The sequence below is a fragment of the Nelusetta ayraudi genome, unplaced genomic scaffold, assembly GCF_046127955.1.
Source record: "Nelusetta ayraudi isolate G7.1 ecotype Tasmania unplaced genomic scaffold, CSIRO-AGI_Nayr_v1 ptg000084l, whole genome shotgun sequence".
NCBI classification, from domain to species: domain Eukaryota; kingdom Metazoa; phylum Chordata; class Actinopteri; order Tetraodontiformes; family Monacanthidae; genus Nelusetta; species Nelusetta ayraudi.
The window spans coordinates 7,510,001-7,524,813 of record NW_027466134.1 but is presented as its reverse complement, the minus strand read 5'-3'; the positions used below and the strand labels follow the sequence as shown (position 1 = coordinate 7,524,813).

The 14,813-nt window shown below is 47.0% G+C and overlaps 2 protein-coding genes across 4 annotated transcripts in view; one reads left to right on the top strand and one right to left on the bottom strand.

Annotated features, from left to right (window-relative positions):
* Positions 1-4,871: 4,871 nt before the first annotated feature.
* Positions 4,872-14,758, top strand: atp1b1a (ATPase Na+/K+ transporting subunit beta 1a). The gene is made up of 6 exons (XM_076045158.1): positions 4,872-5,127; positions 8,697-8,825; positions 10,474-10,629; positions 10,731-10,915; positions 12,866-12,949; positions 13,069-14,758. The coding sequence occupies exons 1-6, from the start codon at positions 5,034-5,036 to the stop codon at positions 13,324-13,326; spliced, it is 906 nt and encodes a 301-aa protein (XP_075901273.1). The 5' UTR covers positions 4,872-5,033; the 3' UTR covers positions 13,327-14,758.
* nme7 (NME/NM23 family member 7) overlaps positions 14,616-14,813 on the bottom strand; it is a 19,039-nt gene continuing 18,841 nt past the window's right edge. For all 3 annotated transcript variants that reach the window (XM_076045146.1, XM_076045147.1, XM_076045148.1), the window contains exon 12: positions 14,616-14,813. This exon is cut by the window's right edge and continues 52 nt beyond it. The gene's annotated coding sequence lies outside the window, so the exon portion shown is untranslated.

Sequence of the window (14,813 nt, the reverse complement as noted above, 5' to 3'; positions counted from 1 at the left end):
ATTCATAATAACAATCTGTGTGTACTTCTTCTGCTTCATCCACTTTTTAGACAAATGTGGAAGGTCCAATAAACCCTCAGTTTTAGCAGCAGGCTATAAGCATAGGGGTAAATATCCTGTTCTCTGTCTGGAAATCCCAAGTTATATTACATAGTTAAGGCAACAAAAGAAGAAATAATCACTGCAGTGCCATGTTGAGCATCAGCCTGTCATCAGAAGAAGGGGAAGGCATGTTTTTTTTTGTTTGTTTTTTTTGCTTAGTAAGCTAATTAGCTTCCGCTTAAAAAAAAAAAAAAAGAAAATAAAGAAGCTTACCTCATCATTTGGTTGGACACAGTACAAGGAAGGTACTTGAGCAGGAGAGATTCTTTGAGTTGCTTCATGCAGTTTCCTGCGGGCGTTACACGTGTGACGTAGGCAACGCGCAAGAACGAGGTGACCGGCCAAGTTCCACTTTTTGTAGGGTGACACCCAACCATGACTTCCTGTTGACTCTCTAGCAGTCTTGTCATAATAAACCGGTGCAACTACTGATACAACCCAACACAGTTTGTCTCATATTTTATTTCAACAGTTGATTAAGTTTAAAACATTCATCTAATGCAAGCCACTACTACAGTATAATAAAATTCTGCCGTTTTTAATCAATGTTATTGACATCCTGTCAGTATTGATCAACAATGGGTCATTTCCATTGAGATGCTTCAAATAAAAAGAGCAACACAGGCTGAAACAATAAAGGAGGCCGCAACAAATTATGGAATTCACAGGTAGTTTTTTCACTCTAAATTTGTCATTTTAAGGACAAAACACCAATGTTTGGACAGAACCAGAGAGCGGAGACCTCCAGTCTGCACTGCTTTTAATTATTCATAGGACTGAACATTTGCTATGGTCACTGTATGGAAAATGAGATGACGTGCCGATTATTGACTGGGCCGTGGAACTCAGACAGCAGCCGCCCCATTTAGCCTGCAGGCCAAGCACGGCATTGACACACTGCGTATCAAACTGCCGCCTCCTCCTCCACTCTCTGGCCTGCTCGGGCTGTAATTGAATAGCGTGACGCACCAGAGCCCACTTCATCGCAAAGCAATCTAAAGCCCTGTTTGCTATCTTGAAAAACTGTTTCGATACCCTATGGGAGAAAAAATAACACAAAGTTTCCCACAATCAGTCTGTAGCTCCCTACAGAGCGGCCTGACGGATTTAGCTGCACATGCTAATCCTAATTAGTAACCGCCAGCTTGGTCCAAAACTAAACAATGTGCTTTCAGGACCACAAAATGCATTTGTTCAATAGTGAGAAGCAATAGAAAAAGGCCTTTGACAGGTAAATACGACAGTAACTTGACAAACGCCTCCTACAGACTGTTTCTTGTAGTGTTCCGAGGCAACTACTGCACTCTTTGCTCCTTTGGCTCTCAGTACACTACGGAAAGTTGTTTTATTCATTTTTCAAAGTTTGTTGAAGAATTTCTCATATAAATAAAGCGCTTAATATAATAGCTATGATAATATGCAAAATTCAGCTCATTATTAGCCTTTGGGAAAAACTACAGTTTCTGTGTGTGTGTGTGTGTGTGCGTGTGTGTGTGTGTGTGTGTGTGTGCGCGCGCACGCGCGCTCTGTCCCTGCTCCTTGTTTCCTGGCAGAGCCGGTCATGTGATTATGTTAATGTTTATGAATGTCCTCCTCTCCCTACAGGCCTTCAGAGCCATCAACCTCCCCTGCTGCTGCTGCTCCAGACATTGTGTCAGTGAACAACAAAAGGCAACAAATGGGCGCCACTTCATGCTAATGCTGGCTTCACACATCGCGATTTACAGGAAAACACAACAACACAGGAGAAAATTCACACCCCTCCTCCTCGGGCTGTAATACATCGTCATCAAGACAGTGATGGTCCTGTTTGATTCATCGGCATAGAGTGTTTGGGGCAGACTTGTGTCATAGGCAGCATTTTGAGGGCGGTGTGTTGCACACGGGTAGTGGGCACAGTCGAGAGACACAAAGGTCACAGGGCCCACATGTTCAGGATGTGGGATGGACAGAAAAGAGGACGAGCAGGCCACAGCTCTTTGATTCCTCCTGACACAGAATCGCTAAGATGCACTTTTCGGCACACTTGTGTTAAAATAAATGGAAGAAATGGAATATGGATTATTCTCTTTACGAAACAGAGGCAGTCTGCATTTGTATGTGTCCACTCAAAACCAGGCTGTAATCAATGTACGTGGCTTTACAAAGTTCATTAGAGAGGTTCAACGCCTGAAAATGTTTGTGAGTCGTTGATCATCTTCTCGTTGAGATGAAAGACGAAAACAGCGCTTTGTGGGAAGTTCCCATGTTGCGCTCTCCTTTCTTTATTTTTTTGTATTTGGTGCTCCACTGAAGCAGAGTTAAACAATGAATTATCAGGGGAAAATATTTCTCCCGATCTCCAGAAAACTGCATGTTCAGCTCTCTGTCTAGAGGCTAAAAGAACCTAAAAGGCTTGTCCCTCATTGATGTATTATGTATATTTATTTATCCTTATTTATGTGCAATATTTGTTGACGCTACTTTATCTACTAAACAAAACCAGATGACGAACTGACATAACCAAAAAAGTGCATATAGACAGAATCCTTGTTGACAAATACTGAAGGTCCAAATTAGAAAAAGTTAATTTTAAAAGTGCCCCCTGGTCCTTTCCTCTGGCTGTCAGTGACTGCGGTGTTTTGCCCTGCCTCCGTTCAGCCCAGGAGGCCGTGCAGCCCAGTGCATAGACACGCTATTGTTGATGAGCTCAAGTCTAGCTCAAACGCGCGCACACACACAAACCGCATACCAGATTCCATCCACAGCCCATCTCAGAATGCTGCACCTCGAGTACACCTAGGCAAACTCTTGATCTGTGCAAACAGATGCCTGCCACGTTATCTGTGCACAATCAATAGAACCCATGGCGAAGTGAATCGTATTGTTTACCGGGTTGCCTCGGATTAATCAGACACACATAAAAAAGGACCGCAGTTAATTTGTGGTGCATCCCCGTTGAGAATTGTAGTAGAATTGGAACAGGCAGCATTGTTTTGCTGGTTGGAGCAATCGTCTCTGATTTGTCTGGAATTTATATTTTGTGGGTGAACATCTTTCCTCACATGCTAAAACACCAAGCATTACACACCAAGCAAACATCACGCAAATACAAGACAAATTAACACACTTGGATTTGGACATATCAGGAGAGTGCTTATATACATCAGCAGTAGCTGACTGGAAGCCTTGCGTGGTGGGTCATAACAGAATTTGCGCATTGAAGGGCAACTTTGAATTGACCTGTCTTTAAATACGCAGAGAATATTTGGATTGACATCAAAAAATGTAAGTCTTGTCCTAATTTATTTTCAAAAAAACATGCTGGACCTAAATCAATAGATAAATGACGCCAAAAGGCTTCATTTACGAAAACTCACTTGCAACAGGAGAAACTTGTTTTGCACTGTCAATAGTAAGTAGAGTCTATCCAGTTGTGTAGTTATTAGCTCTCATTTGGTATATTTGCTCAAGATAATGAAAAAGGAATGGCTGAAATGGGGGTTAGCTTCATAGCTTCTGATTGAGTGATGTGTGAACGCTGCATTCTAACACAAAGTCTGTCTCCGGTGTATTCACAGATTACTGGACCTATCATGGTCAGTGGGACTAAAGCCTGTATGAGCAATCGTTTAGTCACCCCTTGACTTCTGAGCATCCTGTGTCATCATTTTGTGACTAACAATCAAGCGACAATAGGCCAGTGCATCCAATGGAATTCACAGTTAGTCCCCTTCATTGCGTACTTCCTTATACAATAAAACAACATTATCTATGTTTGCATGTAAATGTTATGTTATACATGTTTTGTGAAGATAGCAAAGGGCTATGATACACCACTGTATTTGCCTGTTTCATTTCTAATCTCCTTCAAATTTGGCATCCAACCCAGCGCTAGCTTTACTTGTCGCTCTGCCCCACTCACACACTTTGATGTATTAACATTGTTTAGAAAAAGCAGCAGAAGGATATTATTTCATAAACATAAACACACCTAATGTGTTTATGAATAACATTTCAAAAATTGTTTTCACACTATAATAATTTGTACGTTTACATTTTTCAGAATATCAGAAATACTAGTCAAATCGACAAGCATAACTAGACCGTTTCTGTAGCATGAGAATGAGCAGCGTGTCAGAGTTTCATACGAATTACTGAATATTTAATTTGATTATTTTTTGGGGAATAGCAGACTAGCAAGAAACGTAAACAAGGAGCCGGAAGATTCCAAGGCGTACTTTAATGCCTTTGAATATTCTTGACTTTGCTTAAATGCTTTAAAGATTTCCTTTCAAAAATATTTGCATATATGTTTGTTCTTCTTTAAGGTCTTTGTGGCTTTTAAAGGACGACGCCAGCGAACGGCAGCAAAGCACCAGTACATCGAAAGAGCTAAAGGCTGTAGCGCTAAAGGGTTGTGGCGAGGTCGTTTGCAAAGAGAAGCTAGCAGAACAAAAGTGAAGAGGAGTATACCAACAAAAAATAAACTAGGAGGGGGACAATAATTAAGGCGCCAAGGGTCTGAAAGAACCGAGTCTCAGTCTCAAAGTCGGCAACAGCGCCTCCAGCGACCAACCCTAGCCCTCGCCTCTCCACCTCCATCTCCTCCTCCTCCACCTCCTCTTCTTCTTACGCAGGGAGCGGCGGCAGGTTGTGATTTGCCGGCCCCAACCAGCCCTCCCCCTCTCCGCGAGGCAACTTATTACGAGTTTGCGAGGCGGAGCCCCGAGAGCTCGGCCTCCCGAGAGGTAAAAGCTGCGCGCTGTACAATTGGCGGAGTGAGCAGCGAGTCACTCCTTTCCCTTTTCCTGAGAGGGGACGGTGAGCAGCGCGAGTGGCGGACGGGACCCGTTACCAGTTCACACACACACACACACACACACGAAACCCGAGTATTCACCGGAAAAGAAAAAGTAAACGAAAAAGAAAAAGGGGGACTATAAGCGACCATGTCTGGGAATAAAGAGAGCGACGGCGGATGGAGGACGTTTCTGTGGAATTCGGAGAAGGGGGAGTTTCTGGGTCGAACAGGGTGCAGTTGGTGTAAGTAACTCTTGCTTTCATGTCGTTTTTATTTTTTTTTTTAAGACGGGCATCTGTTGAGTTGTCGCCGGCTAGAAACGACGGTGTTGGTGTCGGACAGATGTGACGGCGCCACGCTGGGTTGAGAACACAGGAGGGTGTCCGTCGCTTTATCTTTTTTCCTCTTTTTTTTTTTCTTTTTGGCGGCGTCGTTTCCACTGTTGCCTCCATTTCCTGACAGCCAGCACCTGTTAGATCCTCTGACATGCTGCATCGTGACTTGGGTTTCTTCAATGGAGGCTGTGTGTGAAGAGAGAAGTTCCTCAGTGCGGTCGGAGGGAGGAAAAACACCGAATTTCTGAGCATATATATATATTTATATTAAAAAAGCAAATGAGGTTGTCTTATTTTAAGCCAACAGGCGTGATATACAAGTCCGAGGCGGTGGGAAATGAGGACGAATGCGCTACAATTTCAGTATATCTGCTGGAGAATGTTTTTTTTTTCTTTTTTTTTTCCCCCACTGTCACGGCGCAATGTGTTCCTTTTTTGAACGCCCCTTAAGTTTCAGCCTATTTGGCTTTTCCCTTTAGACTAATATGAAATTGCCTTGTAGAGAGGGGGGAAGTGATTGGCAAAGGCGTATCCCTGTTCCAGACCATTGATTTAATACTCGTCCTATTTGAAAAGGTCACCCTGAAGGACGGTGGTGTGGGATGGTGGTGGTGGGGGCCACTCTCCACTCGGGAGCACAAGGCCAACTTGAGAGCCGGCTCTCAAATCTCCTCATCAAGGTGCCTAGAATGACTTAATGAGCTTCACGGAGAACCCTGGGACTGTTTATTTTAATCTTAAATGTTCGTTCTTCGTAGCATCAGGGAGAAATCCACGATCGTGCCCACGGGCCCGTTTTGATGCCTTTCCTCCTTTCACTCTGAGCCGGTGTGAACAGACCACTATCGGTTCTTCACTTTGAGAAGAGCTTGGGGCTTACTGCCGATCTAATTGGACTCTTGAGCTTCTAGTTTTCCTTGATTGGACGATCACGCGGCGGTGCGCGGTATCAGTTAAACCCAGGCTGAAAGCGCCTAGCCGCGGTGCAAAGCGCTGCTCCTTGGCCGTGCGAAGCGCCGTCTTCCTCGACCAGACACTGCTTGGCAACGCGGTGCTGTGGAACCGATCACGACTCACATGTCTCGAGGGCCCCCCTCCTCCTCCTCCTCCTCCTCCTTTTACCCCTCCCTGCCCCCTCACCATCTCACAGCGAGACACGGCTTTTTCTTTTTAAACCCTCTCTAAACGACACAAATCAGAGAAGTAGGCACGTTTAACGTCGACTATCCATCAAATTTGAGTCTTAATCGATGAATCGGGTCCGTCGTCGCTCGAGAAATCGGGGTGACGTCGCTCTCAAGTCTGGCGGCAGCGGCGACACGGAAACTTGGTGAATGGCGGAGTGAGAACGTGGGACATATTTGCTCGTTGTGTATTAGTTACACAAAAAGCGTTCGTAAGACAACAGTGGGTATCGGCAAGAAACCCCCCCGGTCGGTGTGATGTCGCACTGAGTTAAAAATAAATAAATAAATGGAAGGTTGGGGGGGGGCACGTTCGCCAAGCAACAGGTACGGCGGCGCCTGTCGGAGCCATTCGGCGAGACCCGCCGTGTTTCCGCACTAGCAGCGTCACGCCGCGTTCACACACTAGCACTTTTTGTACTTGTTGGTTTTTTTCCTCCCTCCTTTTCTTTCCGATGTACGTAATAGGGGGGAAATGAGAGCCGGCGTCAAGACACGTGGCTTTGCACCTTCCAAACATTTGTGCTCGTTCACTTGGCCGTTTTCGGAGCCGCGGAACCGCCTGGAGTCGGAAAGTCAACGAGGAAAACGTCTTTTATTGGTTTTAAGAAATTCATTTTAAACAAGCGCAGCGGCGCGAATGACGTGTGAATGTGGCGACGGCGCCCCCCTCCTCTTCCTCGTCGTAACAGGCAGCAGTGGTGGTGGTGTAGTGGGGGAGGTGCGCTCCATTCACACCAGCCTTTCACCAGCAGCAGGCCACTTTTCTGGGCTATTTACTCTTTGCTTGGAGCGCTGACAAAGTCTTGTATGTCGCCAAGATCTACACACACACAAAAGACAAAGGCCCTGCACCATACAAATCAAGTGGTCTATTTGAAAATAGCCAATAATAAGGAACATCAATATCAATGAAAACCTGCTGCACCAGAAAAAGGATCAAATGATGTCCACGCAAAGACTACAACAAAAACAAAGCAGACCCAGCACTAAGCAAGCGTTAAATGCGGGTTTCAATCACATTTTAAGAAAACACGGCTAATGTTTGACATTGTCAATATCAAGATTATGAGTGTAACACTAGAAGAGGGCAGGCCCGTCGAGCTAACAGGGGCTGCCGGCTGTTGGAGTAGGGCAAGGACGAACGTTATCAACCCGCCAAACTGGTTTTTTGATTTATCTGACTTAAACATGCGACTGATAGTGGTAACACAATGGCTCAGGTGGATGTCACAGCAAGCAAACAAAAACGTGAGTCGGCAGGCCATCGCCGCTACGCTGCTGGAATCGATATTTTGAGTGCGACGAGTCACAACAAAAAAGGGTCCGCAATTGCGCAGCAATTGAGATTTAAAATGGGCTGAATGGCAGCGCCTGTTCTTTGTAGAAGTCATTGTGTAATAATTTGGATTGATTTCTAAGTCCTCAGGTGACGAGACCTGTTGAAATAGATTCAATCTTGGAGTGTTCTTAATTAAAAACAAATGGACAATAGAGGTTTTTAAAACTACTCTCCATGGTGCACATATAGTTGAGTTTCATTTTTTTTGCTCAATCCTGAGTTACACACCTCAGAAGTAGAAGAATTCTCATGTTTTGGAGATTTTTCTCATGACCAAAAAAAGGAACTTTCTTTTTTTTTTTTTTTTTTTTGCTTATATGGGTATAAACTAGGCAAAGCTGAAAGTAATGGATCCCACTGCGCGGTGTTAAGTCGACTGAAAGGAAGTAAAAGAGCGGTAAATGTTGACGGCTTTGAGCTGGAGGGAGAAAAGGCGCTCTTGTTATTGTTCAGCTCTGTTGACAGGACGTTTTATTACAAACCTGTTGTGAGAGGGGACAGAGTGTGTTGGGGGAGGGTACGCGCTGGAAGTACTGCCGGGTGACTCATCCTGTTCTACCGGAACCTCCTCAATGTTGCGTGATTGCAGAAAATTTCATGTGGGGGGGATGTTGTGAAAATGCAGGTAGTTTTAAAAAAAGGAATGTGCAGAGGAGCTTTGTGAAAGACCTCCTGACCGTTGCCTCCTTGGGTTTGGATCAACAGTCAGACCTCGACAGTTGTAGCACTGCAACCGTGATGTGAAAGCGGTGCTGAGGATCTGCATAGCAATAAAAGCTCTCCGACCGCCCCCTGATTTATCTGATTGTTTTCTTTATTGTTGTGTGTCAACCTTTTGTCAGTGACCTAGAGATGTCCCTTTACAATGAATCAGATAAGTGTCAAATTACATGAGAGGATTTGTTTCTCTAACCACAGTGTTATCTCCACCCCCCTCTCCCCCCCCACAGTTAAAATCATCTCGTTCTACGTGATATTCTACCTTTGCTTGGCTGGAATTTTCATCGGGACTATCCAGGCTCTGCTGCTCACGCTCGACAACTACAAACCAACCTATCAGGACAGAGTTGCTCCTCCAGGTAAAAACGGCGTCATCATTTTATCTTTTTTTTTTTTTTTTTTAATTAAATTGAATTTCAATGTCAACGTTGCTGCTGCGGCCCGTCCATCCATCCATCCGTCCATCCGTCCAGCCTGTTGCAGAACGAGCGCCGTCGGTTCGGCCTCGTCTCTGTGATGAGGCAGCTGCGAGTGATTTGCGCCGTTTGGGTGAGGGGGGGCGGGGGGGGGGCGGGGGGGGGAGGGAAAGAGCAAAAGAAATGACAGTTGGGGCGTGTCTATCGGCAGCTACTCTATCAGAAGTCTTTGTGACCTTAACTAGGTTCAGCCATTTTGTCCTTCACTCCTCTCAGCCAGTCAATGTTTTTCCCCCCTCAGGCTGCAGGCAGAACTGTTGGAGCTCACACCCATTGTGAATGAAAAGAAACCCACTCATGTGTGCGCTGGCTGTGTCACAGTAACATGGGGTTAAAATAAAATATGTGGCAGCGGAGTGTTCTTGGACAGCAATCACACAGCTCTGTCCACACTACTACTACTTCTTCTTCTCCTTCTTCTCTCTTTTTATGTTTGAAATTGAACTTGCGTTCTTCTGAGCTAACAAATAGAATCTCTGCTGTCATTTTGACTGTGATGTTGCGCGCTAGCGACTCGTCTCCCGTCCGCCTGGAGACTGGAAGGACTCTTCTCCTGTTGGGCCGCCACTTGTTTGCACAGCACATACTGGAGCCTCGGCGGTATTTTTAGCCATTATTGTAAACGACAAGCTGCGCACGCAGATGCGCGCGCGTACATACACACACACACACACACACACACACACACACACACACACACACGTGGGGTTGAGCTCGCCTGCTGTCTCGTCTGTCAGAGACCACAGAGAGTCAAAGAGTCTCCTGGAAGTGTGGAGCACATTTCCAGTAGTGGCCAGATAAAGGAAGTAGGGAGTAGTTTTTCTCTCTCTCTCTCTCTCTCTCTCTCCCTCTCCCTCTCCCCCTCTCTCTCTTGGCCAAAGCCTCCCTCTCTCACTCTGGGGCTAAAAGTTTCCATTGTGAGTGAGATCCACGTGAGAGTGACTGGGTGGGGGCAGGGGAACTGGCGAAACGCACACAAGCCTCCACTGAAATTCAAATGACTGCAAGGTTCTCCGCCGCCTGTTGAGCACAAACGCCTCCAGAGTCTGGCTGGCTGGCTGGCTGGCTGGCGAGCGAGTGAAGCAGTGAATAAAAGGGCCCGGCTTAGCGAGCAGCCAAATGGTTAATACATGTCATGTTGCCTTCCCACTCTGGTACACCTCTCGCTCTCACACCGATGCCACGCCCTCGCCGAGGCCTTGTGGAAAATTACTGCTTTAAAGAGCCCAGACCATCTGAGGAAATCCCCGAGACCCCGCGCCGTGTGCGGCGCAGAGATAATAGAGCCACACCGCTGCCCACTGCCCATTCTTCTTCTCCTCCTCCCTCTTCTTCTCCTGTATTTATTGACTGCTTGTGTTGAGCCGTGTGTTGTTTCATGTGGTTTGTAGAGATTGAATGTGACGAGATTAAATGATTGATTTTCAAAAATCATCAAATCTTCCACTTCTTTCACTCTCAGACGGCCCACATTTATTTCACATTCTGTTTCTTTTTTTTTTCTTTTAAAATCCCACCTCTCCTTTTGCAGGTCTATCACACACCCCTCGCTCTGAAAAATCCGAAATTTCTTTCTCCATGTCCGACAATAAAACGTACACATCTTACGTCGAGCACATGGACAAACTGCTGGAATTGTACGACGAGGGCCGACAGGCCGACGCCATGAAGTACGAAGACTGCGGAGGCAAGTTGAACTCCTGCTCCGTTAAGACCCTGCGCTTTCCCATCCCCTGTTCCCGATCACCGTGACGTGACCGGTCTCTCCCTCTCTGCCGCCCCCCGCAGACTCTCCCCGGTCGTACATCGACCGCGGGTCCGTGGAGAAAGACAAGGGCCAGAGGAAGGCCTGCCGCTACAGCCGCTCTCTGCTGGGCAGCTGCTCGGGGCTCGCCGATAAAACCTACGGATTCAAGGAGGGCAAGCCGTGCCTCATCGTGAAACTCAACAGGATCGTCAACTTCAGACCACAGGTGGGTTTACTGCTTTGGTTGACCAGATTATCGTGGTAGCGGCAGCAGCAGCAGCAGCAGCGATAAGGGCACAACTCTGAGACGGTTCAGGAGGCAGAAGACAGCCCAGTGTCTCCTGTTGGTAGCAGCCACCAGGACTGCAACTTCTCCAGTCAAAGTCCTTCAACCAATCGCAACCATCTTAAAATGTAACGGGCGGGGGGGGAATCCCGGTGACATAAGAGCGATCTGGTCCTGGCGAACCGCGCTCGAGCTTCAGCGGAAAACTTCCCGGCATTCCGCTCGTCGGAAGTGTATTTATAGCTTCCGTGCCATTTGAAGGCAGCCACACGGTGCTGCGCGCAGAGCATCCGCTGTGGATTAGAGCGCCGCTCCGGAGCTACAACAGGTGTGTGTAGGGCACTTTGTTTTTGGGGGGTGGGGGGTGGGGGCGTTTGGGGGAGGGACGGTCGGTTATTCAGATATCACGTTTCTCTCCAAACACCAACTCTGATTTCTGGCCGTCCTGCAAGGCCTCGCGGCTCCGATAAAGTGCCCCCGCCGGACTGGCCACGATAATGTCAGAGGCGCGTGGTGATGCACGGGTGCTGTACAGTCACGCACGGATGGCCACCGCCAAGTAAAGCTGCCCAGAGGTGTGCGAGAATAGAACGAGAGCTTGCAAATTAGCCAAAGTTGTTTTCTGTCTGTTGTCGTCGTCGTTGTCGTTGTTGTTGTTGACAAACACATTTGAAAGTTGCTCCAGCGTCAGTTTGCACCTGCCTGATGTGCAGTGAGCAGAAGTGAGTGATTGGGAAGCCGACACGTGGCTATTTCTCTCAAATAAACGCGTTTTCAGCCGAGAGTGCGTCGCTTCTTTGGCAAACAGAAGCTGATCGGTGACGTGAAGGCCCCCTAGTGTTTACCGGCAGAACAAGCAGTTGCCTGGAGGAAAGTCTGTGGCAGAATGCAGAGCACTCGACCCTAGGGGGTCAGAACGTGCCCAGCGTCTCCCAGTACAAACGGCAGGAGAGGAAAAATAGAACCAAGGCGGGACGACGGCGGTCCTGCTCCACCTCGCAGGACGACCGCACGCACGTCCTCTGAAGGTCAAAGTGAAAAAAAAAAGACGCTTCCCACAAAAATTGTGGCGACGCAAGTTGGGAGGCGGCAGCAATGCCGTCGGCCTCACAGAAGGCTCGCGTGCCCGCCAATGAGAAGCGGCGGCGACGTTGTCGCGGAGGGAGCGTCCGCATCCACCGAGGCTGCGTTTCCATATTTCTTAAATTTCAACAGAGTACAGTTGCGATTTGCAGCTGTTTCCATTGAACGGCGTCAAGCGCATGAGCCGGAGTTCTCGTAAAATCTCCTCCCGCGCCGTTTACGACGATTACGTTGGCTTCCGTTTGTTTGCTGTCGAGAAGGGTTGTTTTTGTTGTTCTCTTTGATTACTTGGGGGGTGGGTGGGGTGGGGGGGGTATTCCGTCTCCTCCTCTGTCCGAACATAACGCCTCATTTTCGCTTGAAGTGAACCGGTCACGTGACCACGTACGTCGTGTCCGGTGACGCGTAATTTGCGAAGAAGGCGTTTCCGTTAAACCTTTGCGCTATACCTCCATATGGCTACGTCTGAAGAACCACCTCATGAGAGCGTTTTTTTTTTTTCGATTTTGCGCAATTCTAGGGGCAATGGAAACGCAGCTACTGAAGGTTAGTACAGTGTTGCTGTGTGCACAACCTCTCCAGCCGCCGCCGCAGCAATTAGAAGCTCTAATTATAACTAATGGTCGAGATGAGACGTCCGCCATCGAGGGAGGTTCTTCTTTCCTTTGGAGGTGGGGGATTCCTCAGGAGTGTCTCCGCTGCATCTCCCGCCGGCGTTCTGTACACTCGGCTGCCGTTGATCAAACGCCAAGCGGGAGTTGATTGGCCGAGGCTTGATGATGCGCTGTGTGTCCCCTCCTCCTCCAGGCTCCCGCCGGCAACCAGTCCCTTCCAGACGCCATGCAGGCCAAGGCTCTGCCCAACATGATCCCCATTTTCTGCAAACATAAGGTACGACGCCATCGTCTGTCGCATTCAAATGCCAAACACCGCGAGGAAGTCGCGTTCTAAAGGAGGCCGCTCTCTTTCTTTCTTTTTCTTTCTCTCCCCCCCCGCCCCCCCATTCGCAGCGCGAAGAGGACGCCGACAAGATCGGAGAGATCAAGTACTTCGGCCTGGCGCAGGGCTTCCCCCTGCAGTACTACCCCTACTACGGCAAGCAGCTGCAGCCCCAGTACCTGCAGCCACTGGTGGCCATCCAGTTCGCCAACGTCACCGTGGGCAAGGAGGTGCGCGCCGAGTGCAAAATATACGGGGAGAACATCAACTACAGCGAGAAGGACCGCTACCAGGGACGCTTTGACGTGAAGCTGACCATCAACTCGTGACCTCAGCTGCGACCGGCACTCTCGCTTTGAGCGAGAGAGAGATAGAGGAAAAAAGTAAAAAAAGTAAAAAGAAAAAAGAAAAAAAAAAAGAGTAGAGAGAATTAAGAGTTCAGCTATACACCACTAGTCTTTGAACATTCATAATATACAGGACCTACACTTAATCTGTGTGCTTTACACTCGCTTTTTCCTCTGTGTATTTTTTTGTCCAGGGTTAGAATGTAAAAAAAAAAAAGAAAAGAAAAATTACAAGAGTAGCAATAGCAAAAAAAAAATATTTATTCTACTGTACAAGAAGTTTTTTTTTCTCCTCGAGCCATGGGATGTGTTCATCTTTTACTGTAAAAAAAAACTGCGATTCCACTACTGACGCGTAGCGAGCTGTGTCCCTGTCCGCGACCCCTCCCCCACTGTTGGACATGTTTCTGGAGTGCCCCGTGCTGTGGTGTCGTCCTGTTGTAACCCCCGAACCCCCAGCCCGTGACCCCCGATTCCCCCCACCCCCACCCCGTCTTATGTCGGCTTCAGTGGTCCAAGGTCGTGTGCGCTCATGCTGCCCCTCCCCCTGAAACCCCCGTCCCTCCTCCCTCCTCCCTCCTCCGTGTGCAGGTGTGTTTAAAGTTTCTATGTGAGTGCGCGTGCAGGTGTGTCAATGTGCTTTGACTAACTGAAATAGTACTAGTGCGGTACTCTGAACCATTCAAGGCCCATGTGTGAGTAAATAACTGCACTCCATAGAAACTTTCTGTTTCTGTTGTTTTGTTTTTTTTGTGTTTTCCTTAACCAAGTCGTTTGGAGCTGATTGTGGAAGGATACGTTTGTACACCGTTTTTTTCCTTTTGTCGTTCACTCTTCTTTTTGTTTTGTTTTTTAGCTGTAGGTTTTGATTTTAATGACATTTTCTGTTTGATATTCTCAATTCTGTTTCATTCTTAAATCGGTAGTGTAGAGAGCGAGAGAGAGAGATCTGTGGGTCCAGCCTTGACGACTGTCGCATCCATGGGGGAAAAAAAAAACAAAAGTGGCAACTCAGTGCTTTGAAATCCGTTTCTTTTTTTTTTTTTTCTTTTTGCTGGAGGCGTCGTTCAACGGCGCGACGCTACTTACTATTGAATGTTTTTAACCATTTTCGTGGAAGAATTTTATATTTATGCAGTTGTACATTTTTTTTCTTCAAAAAAAAAAGTTTTAATGTGTAAAATCCAAATACCAAAGTCGCTGGTCAAAAAAATGTTTAGAATATCACAGGCAATGCAGTATCCCGTGTAATAAGATGTTTAGTTGGTGTGAAAAAACTAAAAAAGGAAGAAAAAAAAAAGCCTAGTTAATTCAATGTTGAAGATCAAAAACACTTGTCAGGAGTTTGGCTCTTGTCACTTTATTTAATCTGCATAAGGCTGAAACAATAAACAGAAAATGAGACAACTGTCAAGTCATGGTGTGTGTGTGTGTGTGTGTTCACACGTGAATTTTTTTTATTTTTTTAT